At 38.5% G+C, this 19,553-nt stretch overlaps 1 protein-coding gene across 1 annotated transcript in view; it reads right to left on the bottom strand.

The window, feature by feature from the left end:
* ntsr1 (neurotensin receptor 1 (high affinity)) overlaps nucleotides 1–19,553 on the bottom strand; it is a 64,483-nt gene that overhangs the window by 13,308 nt on the left and 31,622 nt on the right. Inside the window, exon 2 of the mRNA XM_030733777.1 lies at nucleotides 8,706–8,907. Coding sequence (XP_030589637.1) covers nucleotides 8,706–8,907 — 202 coding nt within the window. The remainder of the gene's footprint in view (nucleotides 1–8,705; nucleotides 8,908–19,553) is intronic.

A 19,553-nucleotide genomic window follows, 5' to 3' on the forward strand; every position in this document is an offset into this window, starting at 1 on the left:
TCAGGATCATAAATGCTCTTGACTTTCACAAACCCACAGACAGACTGAGACACAAACACTACTAGCCGTATTCTGAACTTCATTTATTTGATCAATTTACCCCTTCCTCCTGCAGATTCAACAAGTCCCTGCAGCAGCACCAGTCTATCTGTTATTATGGAGCTTCCGAAATTGCTATTCAGTGCCATACTCAAAGACAGTACTTGAGCTGATCTTAGGTGATAACTTCATCTTCTCATTACCTTCTTTCTCCAAAAAAAAAAAAAACAGATTCCAGAAACCAGTGGATCTGTAATATTTCATGTTGGAATTGAATGTGAAATAAATACTCAACAAATTTATCTAAAAAATCAAGAAGACAGAAACTGTAAACTTTAAAAGTGTTTAAATGTGCTTTTGGTGACCTCATCTGTGAATCCAAAACAAAATAAGCAGTAACGTTAAGTATTATTAAATTCTTGTAAAAAGATTGATGAAATAAATACATAGCAAGGAGACTCCAGAGACTGAGAGAATGATTCAAAAGCTTGTTGATAAAAACTTGAGCACAGCAAATTAGAGACACAAAAACAGTGCAATGCACAGCATCTGCCATGCAAGATCAGAATTATTATTCCATCCAACAGAGCATATAAACACTCACAGAACTCATCACCTCCACACAAGGCTATTCTTTGGCTATAGCATATTAGGAACCACTGTGTGACCATATGGAAACACTGCTTTGACAACCTCTTAAGTCTTGGCTGTCAGTGAGGTCAGAGAGGCCCTTTCCACCTCGCTGACATTGAAAGTTTAAAGATAAATGTACTTGCATTGCATGTCAGGTATAGCTAGGTATTCTACCTAAAGAATAGATTACTCTATGCCTGGCATGTAATGAATGAATGAATGTTTATACTTTTACTGTAAAGAGCAGTGAATCTGTAAGTTTTTGGATAAAAAGTGTAAGACACAGGTGCAACTCAGGGATGAAATATTAATGAAAAATTAAATGTGTGAAGGTTGATCATTTTGGTCAGTTGTAGAGCTGTTACTGAATTTTGGCATTTGGGATGTTTTTCAAGTAGACATTAAAAAAAATTAAAAAAACAGGCTCAAAGTTTATTATAGTCATAAGAACTAAAATAATAATGTTTTTATGCCTAAACAGTGGCAGTAAAAGAACTTGATTAGGCTGAACAGCATCGAGTCCTAGTCTAAATCTCATTTTGGGTCAAGGTTTCTTTGATGATACAGTATCAGTCAAAGGTTTGGACACACTCACCCATTCATATGGAATGGGTGAGTGTGTCCAAATTTTTAACTGGTATTGTATATCAGATGCCCACATGAATAAAATTTAAACAGATCTTACTTTATACAAAAATCTATGAACACACAAGAAGTAGCACAAAAGAAAACCATTATAAAGAAAAGCAGACTGATTTAAAAATAGCAGCTGTTTGGGAGCAGAATGAGCAGATGGAGCTGAATGATTGAATCATTGATTTGTACCAATCAGCTGTGTTTTTTTTTAAATACAATTTATTTGGATCTCCTCTCTTTTCTAACTGGATGGCAAGGCAATAAACTGCATCAAAGAAGTGCAGCTGTAACTGTACTACAAAGGGTTTTAGAGTCTTTTCAACTTGAGCTCTTTTGTACTTGCTTTTTCTGTCAATACAGTTTCATTACAACTGAACTTGGCAATGTCAGCTTGAAATAGAAGAATGGGCATAATTTGAGGACTCAACTGATGCCAAATTAGTATCTGGTTCCTATACTACAAAGCGAGTTCAGGGTACCCATGGTATCTTTCCATTATCTGGATTCAGCTATCCTAACAATACTGATCAGGATAAGCTGTCATGTGAAGCTGGTTACCAACTTACTAAGTTAACCCAGGTTTTCCCCGGCACATTCACATGAATGGGGTGGCAGCATCCAACCAATCTATAGGGGGCAATTCACAGCTCATATGGCTCAGAAAATTATCCTGATGAGTGCCACCTACGCCAATCAGAGACATTATCAAATGATGATAAAATGGTGAGCAAAAATTTCTAAAGAACATAAAAAAAACAGGGTAATAAATAAAAGTTCTGAGAACAGACTGGAGTAACACAGCTTGAAATCTGCCTGAACTCACTCTTCAAGACAAATTTATCTTTTACTCACTCGTCATTGTTGTGGAATGACCTGTAAGAATGGAGAAATAAGTAGTGATGCATTTAATCTTCCTTTCCACCTTTTGTGTCATGCAGCAAAGTTTATGTATATTAATATCTCCCTGAGTTTAATGAGCATCTATTACCTCACAGTCCCTGTGTGATTGAATAATTGGAGGTAGTTGTTGGTGGTAACAGCCACTGCTGTCATTTGTGGCTGCTGGTTTCCTAGCAGCTTCTTAAAGAACCCTGCTGTCATACCCAGAATGCAAATGAACACATCTAGTTAAAGAACCTCTCCAGCACTCTTTTATTATTTCCTATTATTTCTTATCACTGCACGATAGGCAGGCCACACAACAGAGACCCAATAAATATTCAAGTGCTGATTTGTATGCCTGTCAGGAGCCCTTATTACAGGTTCAAACATACATTTACTCTCTTGTAGCTCTGGGCATGAAATTCTGTCTAGGTGGTGGACATGCCAAAGGCATCTTTTTGGGTCCAGTCAAGAAATACTTGTCTCATAACACCAGCAGCACTTAACACAGATTTTTTTTTTCAGTTCCTCAGAGGAAGTAATAACATGCACTGTTTACTGAGACAAATCTCAACAGGGCAATTTCCTGTCTGTCCACAACCTTGACATATTAAAGATCAGCAGACAGAATGTAGATGATGGCTTAAATACGTAAACACACTGAGGAAGTAAAAACAGTGTGTATTTGTGTGTATTGTCTGGAGGGGAGAAATCAGGTATTGCTCATGCTGTGTGGGACTTAAATCACTTGACACTTAATTCACTGTGACATTGCGGTGACATTAGTTATGGTTATGTTAAAAATATGTCTAGGAAAAATTAATGTAAATTGATGTAATGTCCTGCTATCATGGACACACAAACATGTTTGTTTCTGTGTGTTTGCGTTACACCAATGGAGTCCATCAGTAAGTCCGGGGCAGATCTCTTTTCTCTGGAGTCTCCAGCAGATTGACTGCTTAGCCTTCAGGTCTCTGCCCATCAGTATTTGTCACTCTGTGTGTTCAGTTATTCTGAAACCATTGCCTTATTACCATTACCTTATTGTGATTTTCTTTATCAAAAATATTGGTTTAAAAAATTGAGAAAACTCAGTGTGAGGGGCAATAAAATTTAACACATCCTAAATTATCTTGAGTGAATTTTTTGAATGGTAAATTGTACATATTAACAGAGGTAGGTGTGCTGGTAAACAGAAAAAAATAATGATAGGAAAAACACATGCTGTAAAACAATTCGTTTTTTTGGTCTGTTTAAAATTCTGTCTCATCTAATTTTCATCTTCACTTCCCCGTATTGGACTTGACTCGGTCTAGAAAACGTGCAGATGGTTTGAAGTTTCTGTCCGTTCATATGGCTTTCATGAGTGTATGTATATCATTTCTACATCCTTTGTGTCCTGTAAGTTAGAGCTGATCAGTCTTACTAGCAAATCCTCCAACAACCTGTTACTGTACGCCAGAGAATATGACCTGTAGTGTTTGCCCTCAGTTCACTTCTTTGGGATTTTCACTGTTGTTGGGTGTTATTTTATTTTATTTTTAATAATTTAATTAAATTGATACATTTTTATTGTTTTTCTTCTGCGCAGAAGAATATATGTCTCTTTCCTACTGTGAGCATTTTTCCATCGGTGCCTTTGAGATGAAGTGAGAGATACAGCCTTCCTTGTAAGGCTCTAGCCAGAACTAACTTCCTTGCCATCAGACCATCAGACTTACAGATGTTTAGATTTGGTTCACATCTGTTCATCTTTTTTCAACAAATTATCACTTTCTGGGAAACTTTAATCAACTTGAATAAGTTGTCTTCTTCCTCTGCTACTGTGCACACAGACAGAGGGATATCTGATGGGAGACAGAACATAGAGAATCCAGTGTGACCATAAATAGCTGAAAAATGCAGTACAGACTGTCACACTGAAATAAAACATGTTGGGGAAACACTCACTCTATATGGCTGTTTGTCCTGAATTAGGATAAGACTTACAGGAAGGACCCTTAACTGTAAAAGTTTCAAATTTGAAAGCTGTATTTAAAAATATATAAATGCAAAAATTAAAAAAATAAATTAGAGCTGTTCCAACAAACTAAACTTGAAGAAAAAGAAGACACCCATTAATCTAGCTGTGGTTCTTTTTGAAATTCAAGTACCTCACAAATCTCTGACCACCAATAGCAAAAATGACCAAATTTTTATGAGTTCTACACAATGTAAGCATAGAGACAATATTAAAAGTGCCAAATCTAAAAAAAAAGAAAAAGAAAGAATCACTGGCAATGCTGGAAAAGCAACTGAAATCTTCTGGGTGATGCAGGAAGAAAAATCAGTCACAAAATCCTGTTCACTGTGGGCAGATTTAATTAAGCGTGGTTACATCTGTGGTTTTTGTAGTATGTAATAAAAGCTATTTTTGAATTGCCAATGATGGAACAAAGACAGGCCATTGTTTTGACTGGGTTGAGAATTGGGACCCATTCAATTATGGCTCACACACATTTGGAGAGTAGTTTTAATTAAGTAAAGGAGAGGAAGGGAGGGACTGGTCTGTTTTCATAACTGATGAGTGCATTCTGTGTGAAGAAGATTACAACTAAGATTTGCCTGTCTGAGTGATAATGATGGCACTTGCAGTCAGAGCAGTATGAGAAATTATTAAAAATTTATTTTTCCGTATTTAATTTGCCTGACATTATCCAGCCAATTGGACTGTCTGTAAAGTACGACATTACTCCAAGTATATCAAGACAGATCACAGCAACTAATGCTGTAATTGGGAATAAAATGGGACCCATCTGGATACTACAAAATGTTATTCTGCTTCAGTTAAGCTTGAAAGTCAATCTGTGATATGATGACACGGGTCAGAAGAATGGAAATGAAATTATTATAGAATTATTATATATTATGTATTTTATTATGCTGTAAATTTTCTCACAAAATGCCAGAGATGTCAAGCAAAGATTTGTGAGAGCTGATCATGTGCCATTTCATTAAGCAGTGGATCCCAGGGACTCTCAAACACATGGAAACATGTTCCAGGGTTTTTGCCAATATCAAATATTCCAGGTATCATGTGAATCAGGCCCTGAAGTTAAACCTCAACAGAAAATGTGTGAGTGAAGCTGCTGCTTGTGTCTTGTGTTCTTCCTTTTAATTTCTGAAATCAAAATTTTTAATTTAATTTAATTTAATTATTTTGGGAGGGGGCGGTTTATTTTATTTTATGTTTTTGCAACTTCCTGGGGTACTGCATGTCTGATCTTGGTGTGAATTTTTTGGGACATCCATTCCTGGGAAGATTCACGTGTGAATGATCCTTCTTACGGAATGATGGACTTCAAGTTGCTTAGAAATGACCTTGTAACCCTTCCCAGATTGATGGGCAGCAGCACTAGCTTCTCTAACATCACTGCTAATGTCTTTCTTCCATTGCATTGTAATAACACACACCTGAATGCTCCAGAACATCAAACTTTTATAAAGTTGCTCACACAAATGCACTTGATTAGCAGCACCTGGCTGCTACTTAGCCTCTAAATTCCCGTGGAAGCAGTAAGGTGTACTTAAGTTTTCACATACTGATTCTGCCTTTTGCCTGAGTTTTTGCTTTATAAACAATGACATGGTGTAATGTGTTATGTGTTGTTCATCTGAGGTTGTCCAGAGAAGACCAGAGGCTGGTTCTCCTTATGTTAGAAGTAGAACAGTTGGGTAATAGTTATTAGTGTCTTGATATTCCAGGCAGGAATATCACTCCAGGTATTTCCAGGTAGGAAACAAAAACAAATACATTTGTTTAATTATAATAGTTGTACAACCCCAATTCCGACAAAAGTTAGAATGTTTTTTGTGTAAAATGTAACTAAAAACAGAAGGCAATAATTTTCAAATCTCATAAACCCATATTTTATTGACTAAATTGAATTTGAAGGCAGCCATTTTTTAAATTTGATGGCATCAACATAAATTTAGGACAGGGTCATGTTTACCACTGTGTAGCATCCCCTTCTCTTTTAACAGAAATCTTTAAATATTTGGGAACTGAGGAGGCCAGCGGCTGGACCTCTGGGAGAGGAATGTTGTTCCATTCTTGTCTGCTATAGAATTCCAGCTGCTCAACAGTCCTGGGTCATATTTTCATGAGCTTTCAGTTGGTGAAAGTTGTGGATTACAGTTAGGCCAGTTCAGCACCTGAACTCTTCTACTCAATTCAGTTTTATTTATATAGCACCAAATGACAACATCAGTCACCCCATGGCATTATGCAGTTTATGAAAAAAAAAAAAGACTTCTCAAACATTAAATCAGCATGTGGAATTATGTGTTTGTTTCTTTGGGTTTCTGATGACGACCATTCGCAGCTCATAATTTATCCACATTTGATAACAGTAAGTCTGATCATATGTCTGGTTTGGAGCATTGGAACAGCGGGAGTGAGTGACATGCGGATCAGTGACAGATTGATGAAGCTGCTGAGTTAATGCAGGTGTGGATATAGATAAAGTGCACATGCTTGTGTGTAATGAGAGCTTAGTGTGTTGTCTACCTCTCCTGGTGGGTGATGGCGTGTACCCAAGCACAAAAGGACAGCTTAACAGGCTGTTAATAACCTCCTGGAGTCTGTCCACACCAGCATCTAAAACTCAAAGCTTGATGATAAAACTAGTGACCATTTCTGACTTATTCAAAAGCTTTTGGTCTCCATGGTGATGACCTTTATATATAAGTAAATCTGTGTCACTGCATTTTCAAGCTGAACATTAGCTATGAAAGAGACGAGAAGAAAAAAGAACACCACTTAGTCAGACCTCGGCAAAATATGGTCCAATGAATTCTGATAATTTGCAATTTTATATCAGGGAATATAACATGTATTATATGACTAGCAGTTGCTTATATCTGGTTTCTCATTTGTTGAACCTGATGTTATTTATTTACTCAAAGTTTGTATTCTTAATTTTGCTTATTTAATTTGGGCAACAAAATTAAAAGGATGATATGCATTTTCAAAATTCAATTCAATTCACTTCATATGTACATATAGAAACATCAATAGCTCTCAGCAAAGGACTAAAAAAGGATATAAAACCAAATCTCCTGAACTGTTTGTATTTCCTAATGACAAATCAGGTTTTTGACCATAGCCTGATGGTCATATAGAATCCCCTATTAAAGTCTGTCTCTATACATTGCTCATTGTAAATTTTGGATAATAATTCAAATGTATCACTAATTTTATTGTTACATGTATGTTATGAATATGGCTGCATTGTGAATTTTGCTACTTTATGAATATCATCTAGTCTTCATTGAAAGTCAATCTTTTATTTTGCATTTATTAATGTTTTATTTCCATATTTATCAATTGACTTTTTTATTTATTATTTATTATTTGTTAAGATTTTTTAATTAACACGAATAGTTGATCACTGCAAGGCAAATTTACAATCTTGTTTTTTTCTTGATTTTTAATACAAAAACAATAATTTTCAGAGACGCTGTGGTTTTTCTGGCTGTTACTTTTTATACTCATGCTATGACAGATTCTGTTATAGTGACCGTACTTTAAATGAATGCTTACATCACTGTAACAGATGTATGTGTTCAAGTTCGACACTACCATAACTGAAACGTGTCACTGCAGCATGTCATTTACAGTAAGATGGAGCTACTGTGTATGTTAATGTCTCATGAAGAACAGTTGTGCTTGAGTTGTCACATATGTTGTACTTCAATAAATAGAACTGAACTATTTTTTTATATGAAGTCATAGCTGACAACAATGAAATCATGTTTTTATGTTATATTTAATGTTAGCTCAGATCATCTCATGTACTGAGCATCAGAATGGGGCAAAAATGTGATTTAAGTGACTTTGAAAATAGCATGGATGCTGGTGCCAGATGTGTTGGTCTGCACATTTCAGATATTGCTGATCTGGGATTTTCTTACACAGCCATCTCTAGGATATAAAGAAAATGATCAGAAAAAGAGAAAATATCTCATGAGTGGGAGTTCTCTGGGTTAAAATGTCTTGTAGATGCCAGAAGTCAGAGGAAAATGACCCGGCTGCTTTGAGCTGACAGGAAAGCAACAGAAACTCCAACAACCATTTGTTACAACAAAGGTGTGCAGAAGAACACACTTGTAAACAAACACATGTAAACCCTTGATGGACAGAAGACCACACCAGGTGCCACTCCTGTCAGCTAAGAACTGAGGCTACAGTATGCATGGACTCACCAACATTGTATAGTAGAAGGTTGGAAAATGAGACCTAGTTTCTTTTGCGACACTAATATTTTATTTATTTATTTTTTTTACCAGACTTTGACCTCAGGAACAGAAGGTTTCACACATATGCTGTACATGAAACATATGATCATTTTGAGGGTGTCAAATCACTAAAGCAGCTCAGAAAACTTGACAAAATGAAACAAAGGTCGTTACACTGGTTGCCTTATGAAACCAGTTCTATGTTGTGTGCATGAAGTGTTGGAGTGTTTACTTACGGAGAACAAGAACTCCGTGGCGTAGTGACTGAGCACGGTTGGACTCCACAGTGGCATTCAGCACAGTGGGATTTCCTCCGATCATGCAGACACGGTTGTCTTGCTCGGCCTCGCGAAACATCCGCAACAGCTGATTGGCTATGACCCCGTTCAGCACAGATATGGCCACCATGGGTACGACAAAGGACAGGAATGCATTTATCTGTTCAGAAACAGAGAAGGCTGTAAACACTGGACATTAGAAGGGACACAAAGATCAATGTCAGGCGCACTTCTGAAGATATCATTTGTATATTTGATTTACAAAAAAAAAGATTGTGTTATCATCATCATCACTACCCAGTGTGTCTTGATCAATAATCTTCATAGTGCATTTATTCTGCATTTATTCTTTGTCTCAACATTTTACCCAACATATCTTTCAACCGCTATGCCTAGGTGGCCACAAGTGGGCATCCCTACTTACCTCTCTAATACTATTTCTTATTACACTAAACATACTAGACCTATTACCCTACACTTTCACACCTACAACACAACTCTCACTTAACATAGCATTTGCCATTCCCCTATGACGGGGGCGGCAACCCGCGGCTCCAGAGCAGCATGCAGCTCATCCAGGCTTAATCTGCCGCTCTGTACGGCTCGCAGAAGTAAATTGTAAGTATCCAACTGAAGTGCATTTTATTTTTGTCAGTTTGGTTTTTGTTGTAGTTTTAAATTGGAACATTATTGTGATCTTGAAATATTAAAATAAAATCATTTTATTTATCTATTTATTTATTTTCATTTCTCAATATATGCATCACTCGTGGTAGCGGCCGGTAGCGGCTGCCGGCTTCCGCTAGTATTTGCGGCTCTCACTGTTTTGTTTTCTGTGGAAACCGGGTTCAAATGGCTCATTCCGGATTACCGGTTGCCGACCCCTGCCCTATGATTAGCCACAGCAATTATTGGTATGCAAAATCAACCCACCCATGCACTAGGACACCTTCTTCCAGAAGGAACCGACACCCTCTTCATCCCCGTCCTAATCATTATCAAAACAATTAGCCTATTTATTTGACCTTTAGCCCTAGGTGTTTGATTGACAGCAAACTTAACAGCCGGCCATCTCCTAATTCAACTAATTGCCACTACTGCATCCGTCCTTCTCCCATTAATGCCAACTATCGCGCTACTGACAACCATTCTTCTTTTCCTACTAACACTATTAGAGGTGGCCGTCGCCATAATTCAAGCCTACGTATTTGTGCTCCTTTTAAGCCTCTATCTTCAAGAAAACGTCTAATGACCCATCAAACACACGCATATCATATAGTAGATCCCAGCCCATGGCCCCTGACAGGAGCAGCAGCCGCCCACCTAATAACATCCACATATAGTCATGCCCATCATAATTGGGGGCTTCGGTAACTGGCTAACTCCACTCGTGATTGGTGGCTCAGACATGGCCTTCCCACGAATAAACAATATAAGCTTCTTAATTTTCCCCCCTCATTCCTTCTCCTCCTCGCTTCCTCAGGAGTTGAGGCTGGTGCCAGCACAGGGTGAACTGTTTATCCACCATTAGCAGGCAACCTAGCACATGCTGGCCCCTCAGTCAACATAACCATCTTTTCCTCCACTTAGCCGGGGCTTCATCTATTCTTGGGGCAATCAACTTTATCACTACAATTATTAACATGAAACACCCAGCTATCTCCTAATATTAAACGCTACTATTCATTTGAGCACTTTTAATTACCAATTCAATTCAATTCAATTTTATTTATATAGCGCCAAATCACAGCAAACTGTCGCCTCAAGGCGCTTTGTATTGTGCGTAAAGACCCTACAATAATACAGAGAAAACCCAACAGTCAAAACGACCCCCTATGAGCAGCACTTGGCGACAGTGGAAAGGAAAAACTCCCTTTTAACAGGAAGAAACCTCCAGCAGAACCAGGCTCAGGGAGGGGGGGTCATCTGCCGCGACCGGTTGGGCTGAGGGGAGAGAAAGACATGCTGTGGAAGAGAGCCAGAGATTAATATCAATTAATGATTAAATGCAGAGTGGAGTATAAACCAAGTAAATAGGGTGAATGAGAAGAAACAGTGCATTATGTGAACCCCCCAGCAGACTAGGTCTATAGCAGCATAACTAAGGGATGGTTCAGGGTCACCTGATCCAGCTCTAACTGTAAGCTTGATCATAAAGCAAAGTTTTAAGCCTAATCTTAAAAATAGAGAGGGTGTCTGTCTCCCGAATCCAAGCTGGGAGCTGGTTCCACAGAAGAGGGGCCTGAAAGCTGAAGGCTCTGCCTCCCATTCTACTCTTAAGTATCCGAGGAACCACAAGTAAGCCAGCAGTCTGAGAGCAAAGTGCTCTATTGGGGTGATATGGTACTATGAAGTCTTTGAGATAAGATGGGGCCTGATTATTCAAGACCTTGTATGTGAGGAGAAGAATTTTATATTCTATTCTAGATTTAACAGGGAGCCAATGAAGATAAGCCAATATGGGAGAAATCTGCTCTCTCTTTCTAGTCCCTGTCAGTACTCTAGCTGCAGCATTTTGGATCAGCTGAAGGCTTTTCAGGGAGCTTTTAGGACAGCCTGATAATAATGAATTACAATAGTCCACCCTAGAAGTAATAAATGCATGAATTAGCTTTTCAGCATCACTCTGAGAAAGGATGTTTCTAATTTTAGAAATATTGCGCAAATGCAAAAAAGCGGTCCTACATATTTGTTTAATATGTGCATTGAAGGACAAATCCTGGTCAAAAATGACTCCAAGATTTCTCACAGTGTTACTGGAGGCCAAAGTAATGCCATCCAGAGTAAGTATCTGGTTAGACACCATGTTTCTAAGATTTGTGGGGCCGAGAACAAGAATTTCAGTTTTATCTGAATTTAGAAGCAGGAATTTAGAGGTCATCCAGGCCTTAATATCTTTAAGACATTCCTGCAGTTTGACTAATTGATGTGTGTCATCTGGCTTCATTGATACCACCGTTTTTCTCCTTCTATTCAGTCCTTGCCGCCGGCATTACTATGCTTCTAACGGACCGAAACCTAAACACAACCTTTTTTGACCCTGCAGGAGGCGGAGACCCCATTCTTTATCAACATCTATTCTGATTCTTTGGCCACCCAGAGGTCTATATTCTTATTCTCCCCGGATTTGGCATAATTTCCCATATTGTCGCATACTATGCCAACAAAAAAGGCTTTAGGCTTTATTGTCTGAGCCCACCACATATTTACTGTCGGGATGGACGTAGACACCCGAGCCTATTTTACCTCCGCAACAATGATCATCGCCATCCCCACCGGGGTAAAAGTCTTTAGCTGACTGGCCACCCTTCACGGCGGCTCAATTAAATGAGAAACCCCCCTTCTATGAGCATTAGGCTTTATTTTCCTGTTTACAGTAGGAGATCTAAAGGGCATTGTCTTAGCCAACTCGTCCCTAGACATTATACTCCACGACACATACTACGTTGTAGCCCACTTCCACTATGTCCTCTCAATAGGCGCCGTATTCGCAATTGTTGCAGGCTTTGTCCACTGATTCCCCCTGTTCTCAGGCTACACACTCCACAGCACATGAACTAAAATTCACTTTGCAGTAATATTTGTAGGAGTAAACCTGACTTTCTTCCCGCAACACTTCCTTGGCTTAGCAGGTATACCTCGTCGATATTCAGACTACCCAGACGCCTATACTCTTTGAAACACAATCTCTTCCACTGGTTCAATATTTTTCCTTGTGACAGTTATCATGTTCTTATTTATTATTTGAGAAACTTTTGCTGCCAAACGGGATGTCCTATCAGTTGAACTTACACCAACAAATGCAGAGTGACTTCACGGCTGCCCGCCCCCATACCACACCTTTGAAGAACCAGCATTTGTACAACAAACCTGACCCAAGAAATAAAACCCTATAGTCAGGCTCCTTAATCATAACCTACGAGAAAGGAAGGAATCGAACCTCCATAAATTGGTTTCAAGCCAACCACATAACCACTCTGTCACTTTCTTCATAAGATTCTAGTAAAATAGAAAATTACATTGCCTTGTCAAGGCAAAATTGTGGGTTAAACCCCCACGTGTCTTGTTATAATGGCCCATCCCTCCCAACTAGGATTTCAAGATGCAGCTTCCCCTGGCTGAATTACTTCCTCAGTATGCAGTCAAGTTCTCCAGAATCCTGCTAATGACTTCTATATTTGACTCAGGTGTGTTGAAGCAGAGACACATCTAAAACCTGCAGGACACCGGCCCTCGAGGCCTAGAGTTTGAGACCCCTGCTTTACCTTATGGATAAGATCAATGACCCTCACCTCACAATTAAAGCAATAGGTCACCAATGATACTGAAGCTACGAGTACACTGATTATGAAGACCTTGGCTTTGACTCGTACATAATCCCGACCCAGGACCTGACCCCCGGACAATTTCGTCTCCTAGAAGCCGACCATCGAATAGTAATCCCAGTTGATTCCCCTATCCAGGTCCTAGTGTCAGCTGAAGATGTACTTCACTCCTGAGCAGTCCCAAGCCTCCGAGTAAAAATAGACACAGTTCCCAGATGCCTAAACCAAACAGCATTTATTGCATCATAGCCTGGAATTTTCTACGGACAATGCTCTGAAATCTGCGGAGCAAACCACAGCTTCATGCCCATCGTAGTGGAAGCAGTCCCCCTAGAACACTTTGAAAACTGATCATCTCTAATACTTGAAGACGCTAATCTCATAATATATAAATATAGCCATTCCCCGTCACTGTTACCTTCATCTTCCACATCTTTTCTAGCTCTTCTTTCAGCCTGAGCTTCTTGTTTTCCTTCTTCTTGATGTTACTGTTGGTATTGCAGTGTCTGTCACTATGTCTTTCTTCCTCTGCTTGTCCATCACTGCTATATCCGGTTGAATAACCATCACCAGACATATCTGTATCTGGAAGTCCCACAGGATCTTAGCTCAGTCTTTCTCAACCACCCTTGGGGCAGATCCCATTCTGACCAACCTCCCTCAAGCAGCCATTCTGGTTCCAAAAACAAAACGAAACAAAACAAAAAAGACAATATGGTAATAATGGGGCTTAAAATCACAAACTCAAAAATTGCTTGGGATAAAGACTTGGCACTCTCCAAGGATTCCAGTTATACTTAATGCTGTTGGGTTGGCAGTTTTTATCAACTTTTGTCAATTATTTCTGCATCATTATTAAATTACAGGGAATTGTACCAGGGGCTGCAAATGATATTCTGGTCTGTAAACCAGTGTCAGGACTGGTGGGGGCTATTTGCTGTACAGAGTACTGGTGAGTTTGAATGAGCTGCCACAAAGCACAACAATTATGCAGTGCTAATAAAAGAAACATAACAGGGATTAGTACTTATTGCTGTTTAGTAGATAATTTTAGACATAGACAGACTTTACTGTCATTCAAATTACAACATAAAGTGCACATTAGAATGAAGTTATGTTCATTCATTTTTGAAGAATTTCTAGTATCAAGATTTGTGGCAGTTTAAACATTTTTAAAGTTAGAATTATTTTTGATTGTTTACATTACATAGATGTTTGATAAAATATGAAAGCCAAGAAAATAAAACCTAAATTAAACTTGACATTTCTCTCTTTTATGTCAGGGCCTGTTTTGGATTTTCACATCTTGGCCAGCAGGGAGACACTGAAAGGTACACAACTGGGGATATGCAAAATGTTGTACAGGCTTGAGGGCTTTAAAGGCAAAGTGTTTTTGTGTGACCGGACAAAGATCAATGATAACCCCTTGGCATGTTGTAACTGATGTTTACGGAGAGATTCCTATTCCTCCTGGACTCTATTTTTCAGGCTTTGGACAAGTCGCCAATTACAAGTTTTGTCAGAGGACACCAGGTGAGTTGTATAAAGATACAGACTATATTAGAAGCAAATTGTAGTGGTTCCATGAATTGAGAATAGACCACACTGAGACATCCCCATGATGATTATTATTTATAGTATAAATATAAGACACCAATGTCACATCAGGGACAGATATTATTTATTTATTTGATATTTCAGTATTTTGCCCACACTTCAACATGTGAAATGGCAGAGCCAGTCCTTGACTTTCTTTGGCACACTACATTCAGAGATGACCCCCCCCAAGACAGGTGCTTTAAAAAAAGGTTGGATGAGATACTTGAGCATTATTCATCTTTTTTAGACAGCTCTGTGACACAGAGTGGGCCCCATATATCCTGATGGGCTACAGCTGAAGTGGAGCTGCAATGTTGGAAATGTTACACAAATTAAGGCGACCAGGCCCGCCTCAACACAAACTTTTATCAGATTCATTTTCAACTGGCCTCAAGCAGATGTCAGTGCTGTGATTTCATTATAGATAAAAAAAAAAAAAAAAAAAAAAAAAACTCACTTCACAGCTAAGAAAATCTTTAGGGATGAGGAGAAAGATTCAGTGTGACTGAAGGTTGACCATTTCTGTCACATTAACTTCAAATTAGCATTTCTTGTTGCCAGTGCTAGTATATGCAAAATGAACTGAAATTACACTCAATAAAAAATGCATTTAAATATATAATCCTTAATGAGACTAACTGTAATACACCCCTGTGTTCTGACAAATATACTATATTTTATTAATAGAAACAAACTGAAAGCAGTTGCTTGGAAGTGTTCCTTTAATAACCCTTTAACATTCCTGGGGTTCATTTTCCCATGTATTTGGGCCCGTATCAGGGCCCTAGGATTGTTAAAGGGTTTTAATAGAACCTCATTTGGGAGCTGTGTTTCCATCAAGCAGAAAAAGGAAGCCAATGTAGTAATGGCAGAAACTGCAGTTCCCCTAATGGCCACTTGGAGCTGGCTCAAAAAGTCCCCACATTTAGCTGAGTGACTTCTTTGATTGACAAGAGTGTCAACACAGGCAGTTGTAGCCAGCTGGCATCTGCTATCCTTCATCTCCACTAACTGTGGTTACTGAACTTGGCCTCTTGACACAGTCAAGAGGCCAAGTTCAGTAACCACTGTGTAACCACTGTGCTGCTTTGTGCATTTAGAAGCATTTTTATTGCACTGGCAAAATATATGGCATAATGTGTGGTACAAACTATCCAAGAAATCTGTGCTTAAGCTTTAGTTAGTAAAATTATGTTATACTATTAGTGTCTTAATTACTGCTTAATAACTAGCAAGTTAATTCTTTTAATGAACTGAGACAAGGCTGTCTCCCTTCCTACTTTCAGAATGCTGTAACTCCTTTGCTAAAAAAAAAAATTCTTGTACCTACATACAGAGCACTAGATTGACAAGTTTCAGATTATTTATCTCATCTTCTTATTAAACAGACTGCTGCTTGCTGTCTTTGACTGTTTGTTGTTCCTCACACATGACTGAGGACTAGGGCAGACAGAGCCTTTCAGAGCCATAGTCTCCTACTCTAACTTTGTTTAGCTGACTCTGTAGACTCCTTTAAAAAAGCAGTTAAAATCTTTTCTTGAGCTTTTTATTGATAGCTACTGTTTTTAATGATCTGTTTTCCTTAATTTTGCTCTGTGTATTTAAATAAGTTTTGTATTGCTTTACTTTAATTTTTAATTTTATTGCAAATATTCCTAGTTTTATCATTATTTTGATTTTACAGTTTTTCATGTGAAAATATTTTCTGTGAAAATCACTTTACAAATAAACTTTACTTACTTAAAGTGGTCAAATGGGAACGGTGTTCCGACATCTTCAATTAACAGTAATTACATCCCATGGCCTGCTTACACCCTCAACACATCTCTTTTTCCTTCTCATCCCTGTGACGCATTCAAAGGTAAAAAGTTGAGATAGAAAAAGTTGCAGCCACATAAAGCATAAACGGAGTCATGTTTTAAGTGGCAGGGTAATTTTAAACACAACATTTTAAATAGCTTAACAAATATCACAAAAACACTCAAACTGTTTCTGTGCAGTATATCACACAATGCATTATCTGCAAATATTCTTCCAAAGCAACCACTGTGTTGATTATTGGAAAAGCGATAAGATTGGAGGAATATTAGTAGAAGAAATGTGAGCGATAGGGAAGAAAGAAAGGATGTAAAAAGAATGTAGAAAGGACAATGTATTAAAAGCACACGTAGTACATCAAGGAAAAATTAGAGATGCAACAAAACAAAACAGTCATCCAGATTTGGGGCTGCTGAAAAGCATTTTGCAGCAAATGTGATGCTATGCCATTTATTTAATTTTGCAAATGCATGAAAAAATAGTTTGTAGCACATGTTTACTTTTACAGAGGAATAATGAAAACATTCAAAAGTTCCACTGAGAAACAATTCCAAATTCTCAATAAAATTACATTTTAGTGCCAACTTTAATCAAACCAGGGAAATAATTTTCTTCCCCCTGTGCTACCTTTGCTGCATAAAAATGGGAGAATAAAGTGAGAACTAAAGATTAATGAGGGAAAGTGAAATGAAAGGAAAAAAAAGAAGAAGGTGCTGCTTGACATGAAACAGCTGACTTCTTGCTGTAGCTACCGCGGAGCTGCCTGTATAGCAGAAACGTGTACTGATGTCTGACTTGTTAATCTGTGTAGATATTCGGTTAATCAGTGTACTTGTAACAGCTTTGGCATCACTTCTTCCCAAAGGTATTCACTCTCCACCCACCACACACTTACACAGATGCACACAGCAATGCAGTGCTGTTGTTTATCAAAGGGATAATCATGAATGAAAAATGTTAATGGTTTTAATGAACAGGCTGGCTGACTTCTGAGTCTCCCCCCTGCCTCCTAGACAACAATGACTGATTAAAGCCGATAAGGAGAAAAGCAGAAGTAAAGTCGCAAAGCAAACCCTCGGCTTCAGAGTGAGACCATACTCCAGCGTTAGGCGGAATTATGGAAAGCAGCCAAAAAATGTGGAAGAGTGAATGTGGATAATTGGGAGTGAAGTGCAAGGAAACTGAAATATTAGGCAAGAGAGAATGGAGGTGAAAGGGCTAATAACTAAGAGTTTAATTCTGGTGATGCCTTATTCTTATGTTGGATGCATGCAGAAGAAATATCAAGGAGCAGGGTTAAAAAATTTGAAAATTATGCTGTAAATCTACTAAAACTACACTTTGACGTTGATGTTTCTATCACTGACTGTTTCCATGGCTTCTACTGTGTTCAATCGTTAATTCTTATCCAGGGTTTAGAAGCTATTATGCTAATTTAACTCAGTGTCACTGGAGATTTACAGATAGCTGTGTGTAAAACTTCGTTTTTTTGGAATGTAATTACAAGCAGGTGGTAAATGTTTCCTCTGGTGGCTTCACACCATTATAAGAATGCAAATATATTCAAACTTTAGGGTGTTTCTTCATTTGGATTTTGATTTGAAAACGTTACAAACAATCCCCCCTGCTGTGCTTGTTACTCCTTTGTCAGCATTTACTGGGAATATTGGAGTTTAACTAAACAAGCTAAAGATTTGCATGGGGAAGCATGTGTGCATCTGTATTTCTTTCTTGTTTCCTGTTTCAGTGCAGTTCACTGTACATAATCTAGCCCTACAAAAATCCTTACAAAAAAAAAAAAAAAAAAGAAAAAGAATGAACTAATACTGTTACTTGTGTCATGGATGTAAGGATCTTATGAAAACCTCAAGATCACATGGACCAAAAACCTAATCTTAGACATAGCATAAAAGGTGGCCATAGCTACTGCGAAGTCATCCACTGATTTCTGAAGTCCCGTTCTGAAACTTTGAGATTAGCATGTTCACAGTTTAAGACCATAGCTCAAAAAAACCAGAAAACCCCCTCAAAACAGAAATCAAAGTGTCAAAAAAAGGACTCAGTAATGAGTAGCTCCACGATTCTTGTTGATCACTTCAAACAATCGTTTAGGCATGCTTGATGCCAGTGTTTCCAGGAGCCTAGTAGGAACGTTGCTCCAAGTGTTGAAGATGGCTTCACGAAGGGCATCCACTGTCTGGAACTGATGTCCTTTTTTGCAAACTTCCCTTGCCATCCATCCCCAAATGTTCTCAATCGGATTTAGATCAGGGGAACATGCAGGATGGTCCAAAAGAGTGATGTTATTCTCCTGGGCATTGTGAACTGCAGCATTGTCCTGTTGAAAAACCCAGTCATTACCACACAGACGAGGGCCCTCAGTCATGAGGGATGCAACATGTCTGATGGTTATTGCGCTGCAGTCAGAACCAGTAATGGCCTTAATTTGGGTAGAGGATCGTCCCGTGTCTTGACGGACAGCCAATTGGATCCTGCGGCTCAGCACTGGTGAAACTTTTTTGGGTCTACCGCTTGACTGTCTCACTGCGTCCAACCTCAGCAGCGATGGCATGTTGTGAGAGGCCTTGCTTATGCAGCTCAACAATCCTACCATGTTCAAGGTCTGTGAGCTTTTTTGCTTTTGCCATCAGGAGGTCTTGACAGTGTAAAGACTTGACAGAAAATGACATGGAATCCAAATTTTTGCACAGCTTTTGGCTCTTAAAGGCTGTGGTCTTAAACTTTTGATCAGCTGAAAAAATCATGTTTGAGTGTAAATGCAGTTTTCAAAAAATTCCCTGCTCAAAAGTTTTTGTCTCTTGCGCCGATTTCTTCTTTTAGCATTGTGAAGCTCTACTTAGAATCTTCTCAAAATCCAACAGTGCAAAATGCAAATTCTTGCAGTTTTTTAACTGGTCTTAAAATTTTGATCAGGAGTGTATAACTGGACTACCTCTGAACAGTAAGACTGGGGTACTGTTTCTCCTGTCAACCAAAGAGACCAAAAGAAGCTTTGTTTTGGCAAATATTTTATCACTAAAGGGTATGATAGTTTGTATAGATG

The sequence above is a fragment of the Archocentrus centrarchus genome, chromosome 7 (assembly GCF_007364275.1).
Source record: "Archocentrus centrarchus isolate MPI-CPG fArcCen1 chromosome 7, fArcCen1, whole genome shotgun sequence".
NCBI lineage: Eukaryota > Metazoa > Chordata > Actinopteri > Cichliformes > Cichlidae > Archocentrus > Archocentrus centrarchus.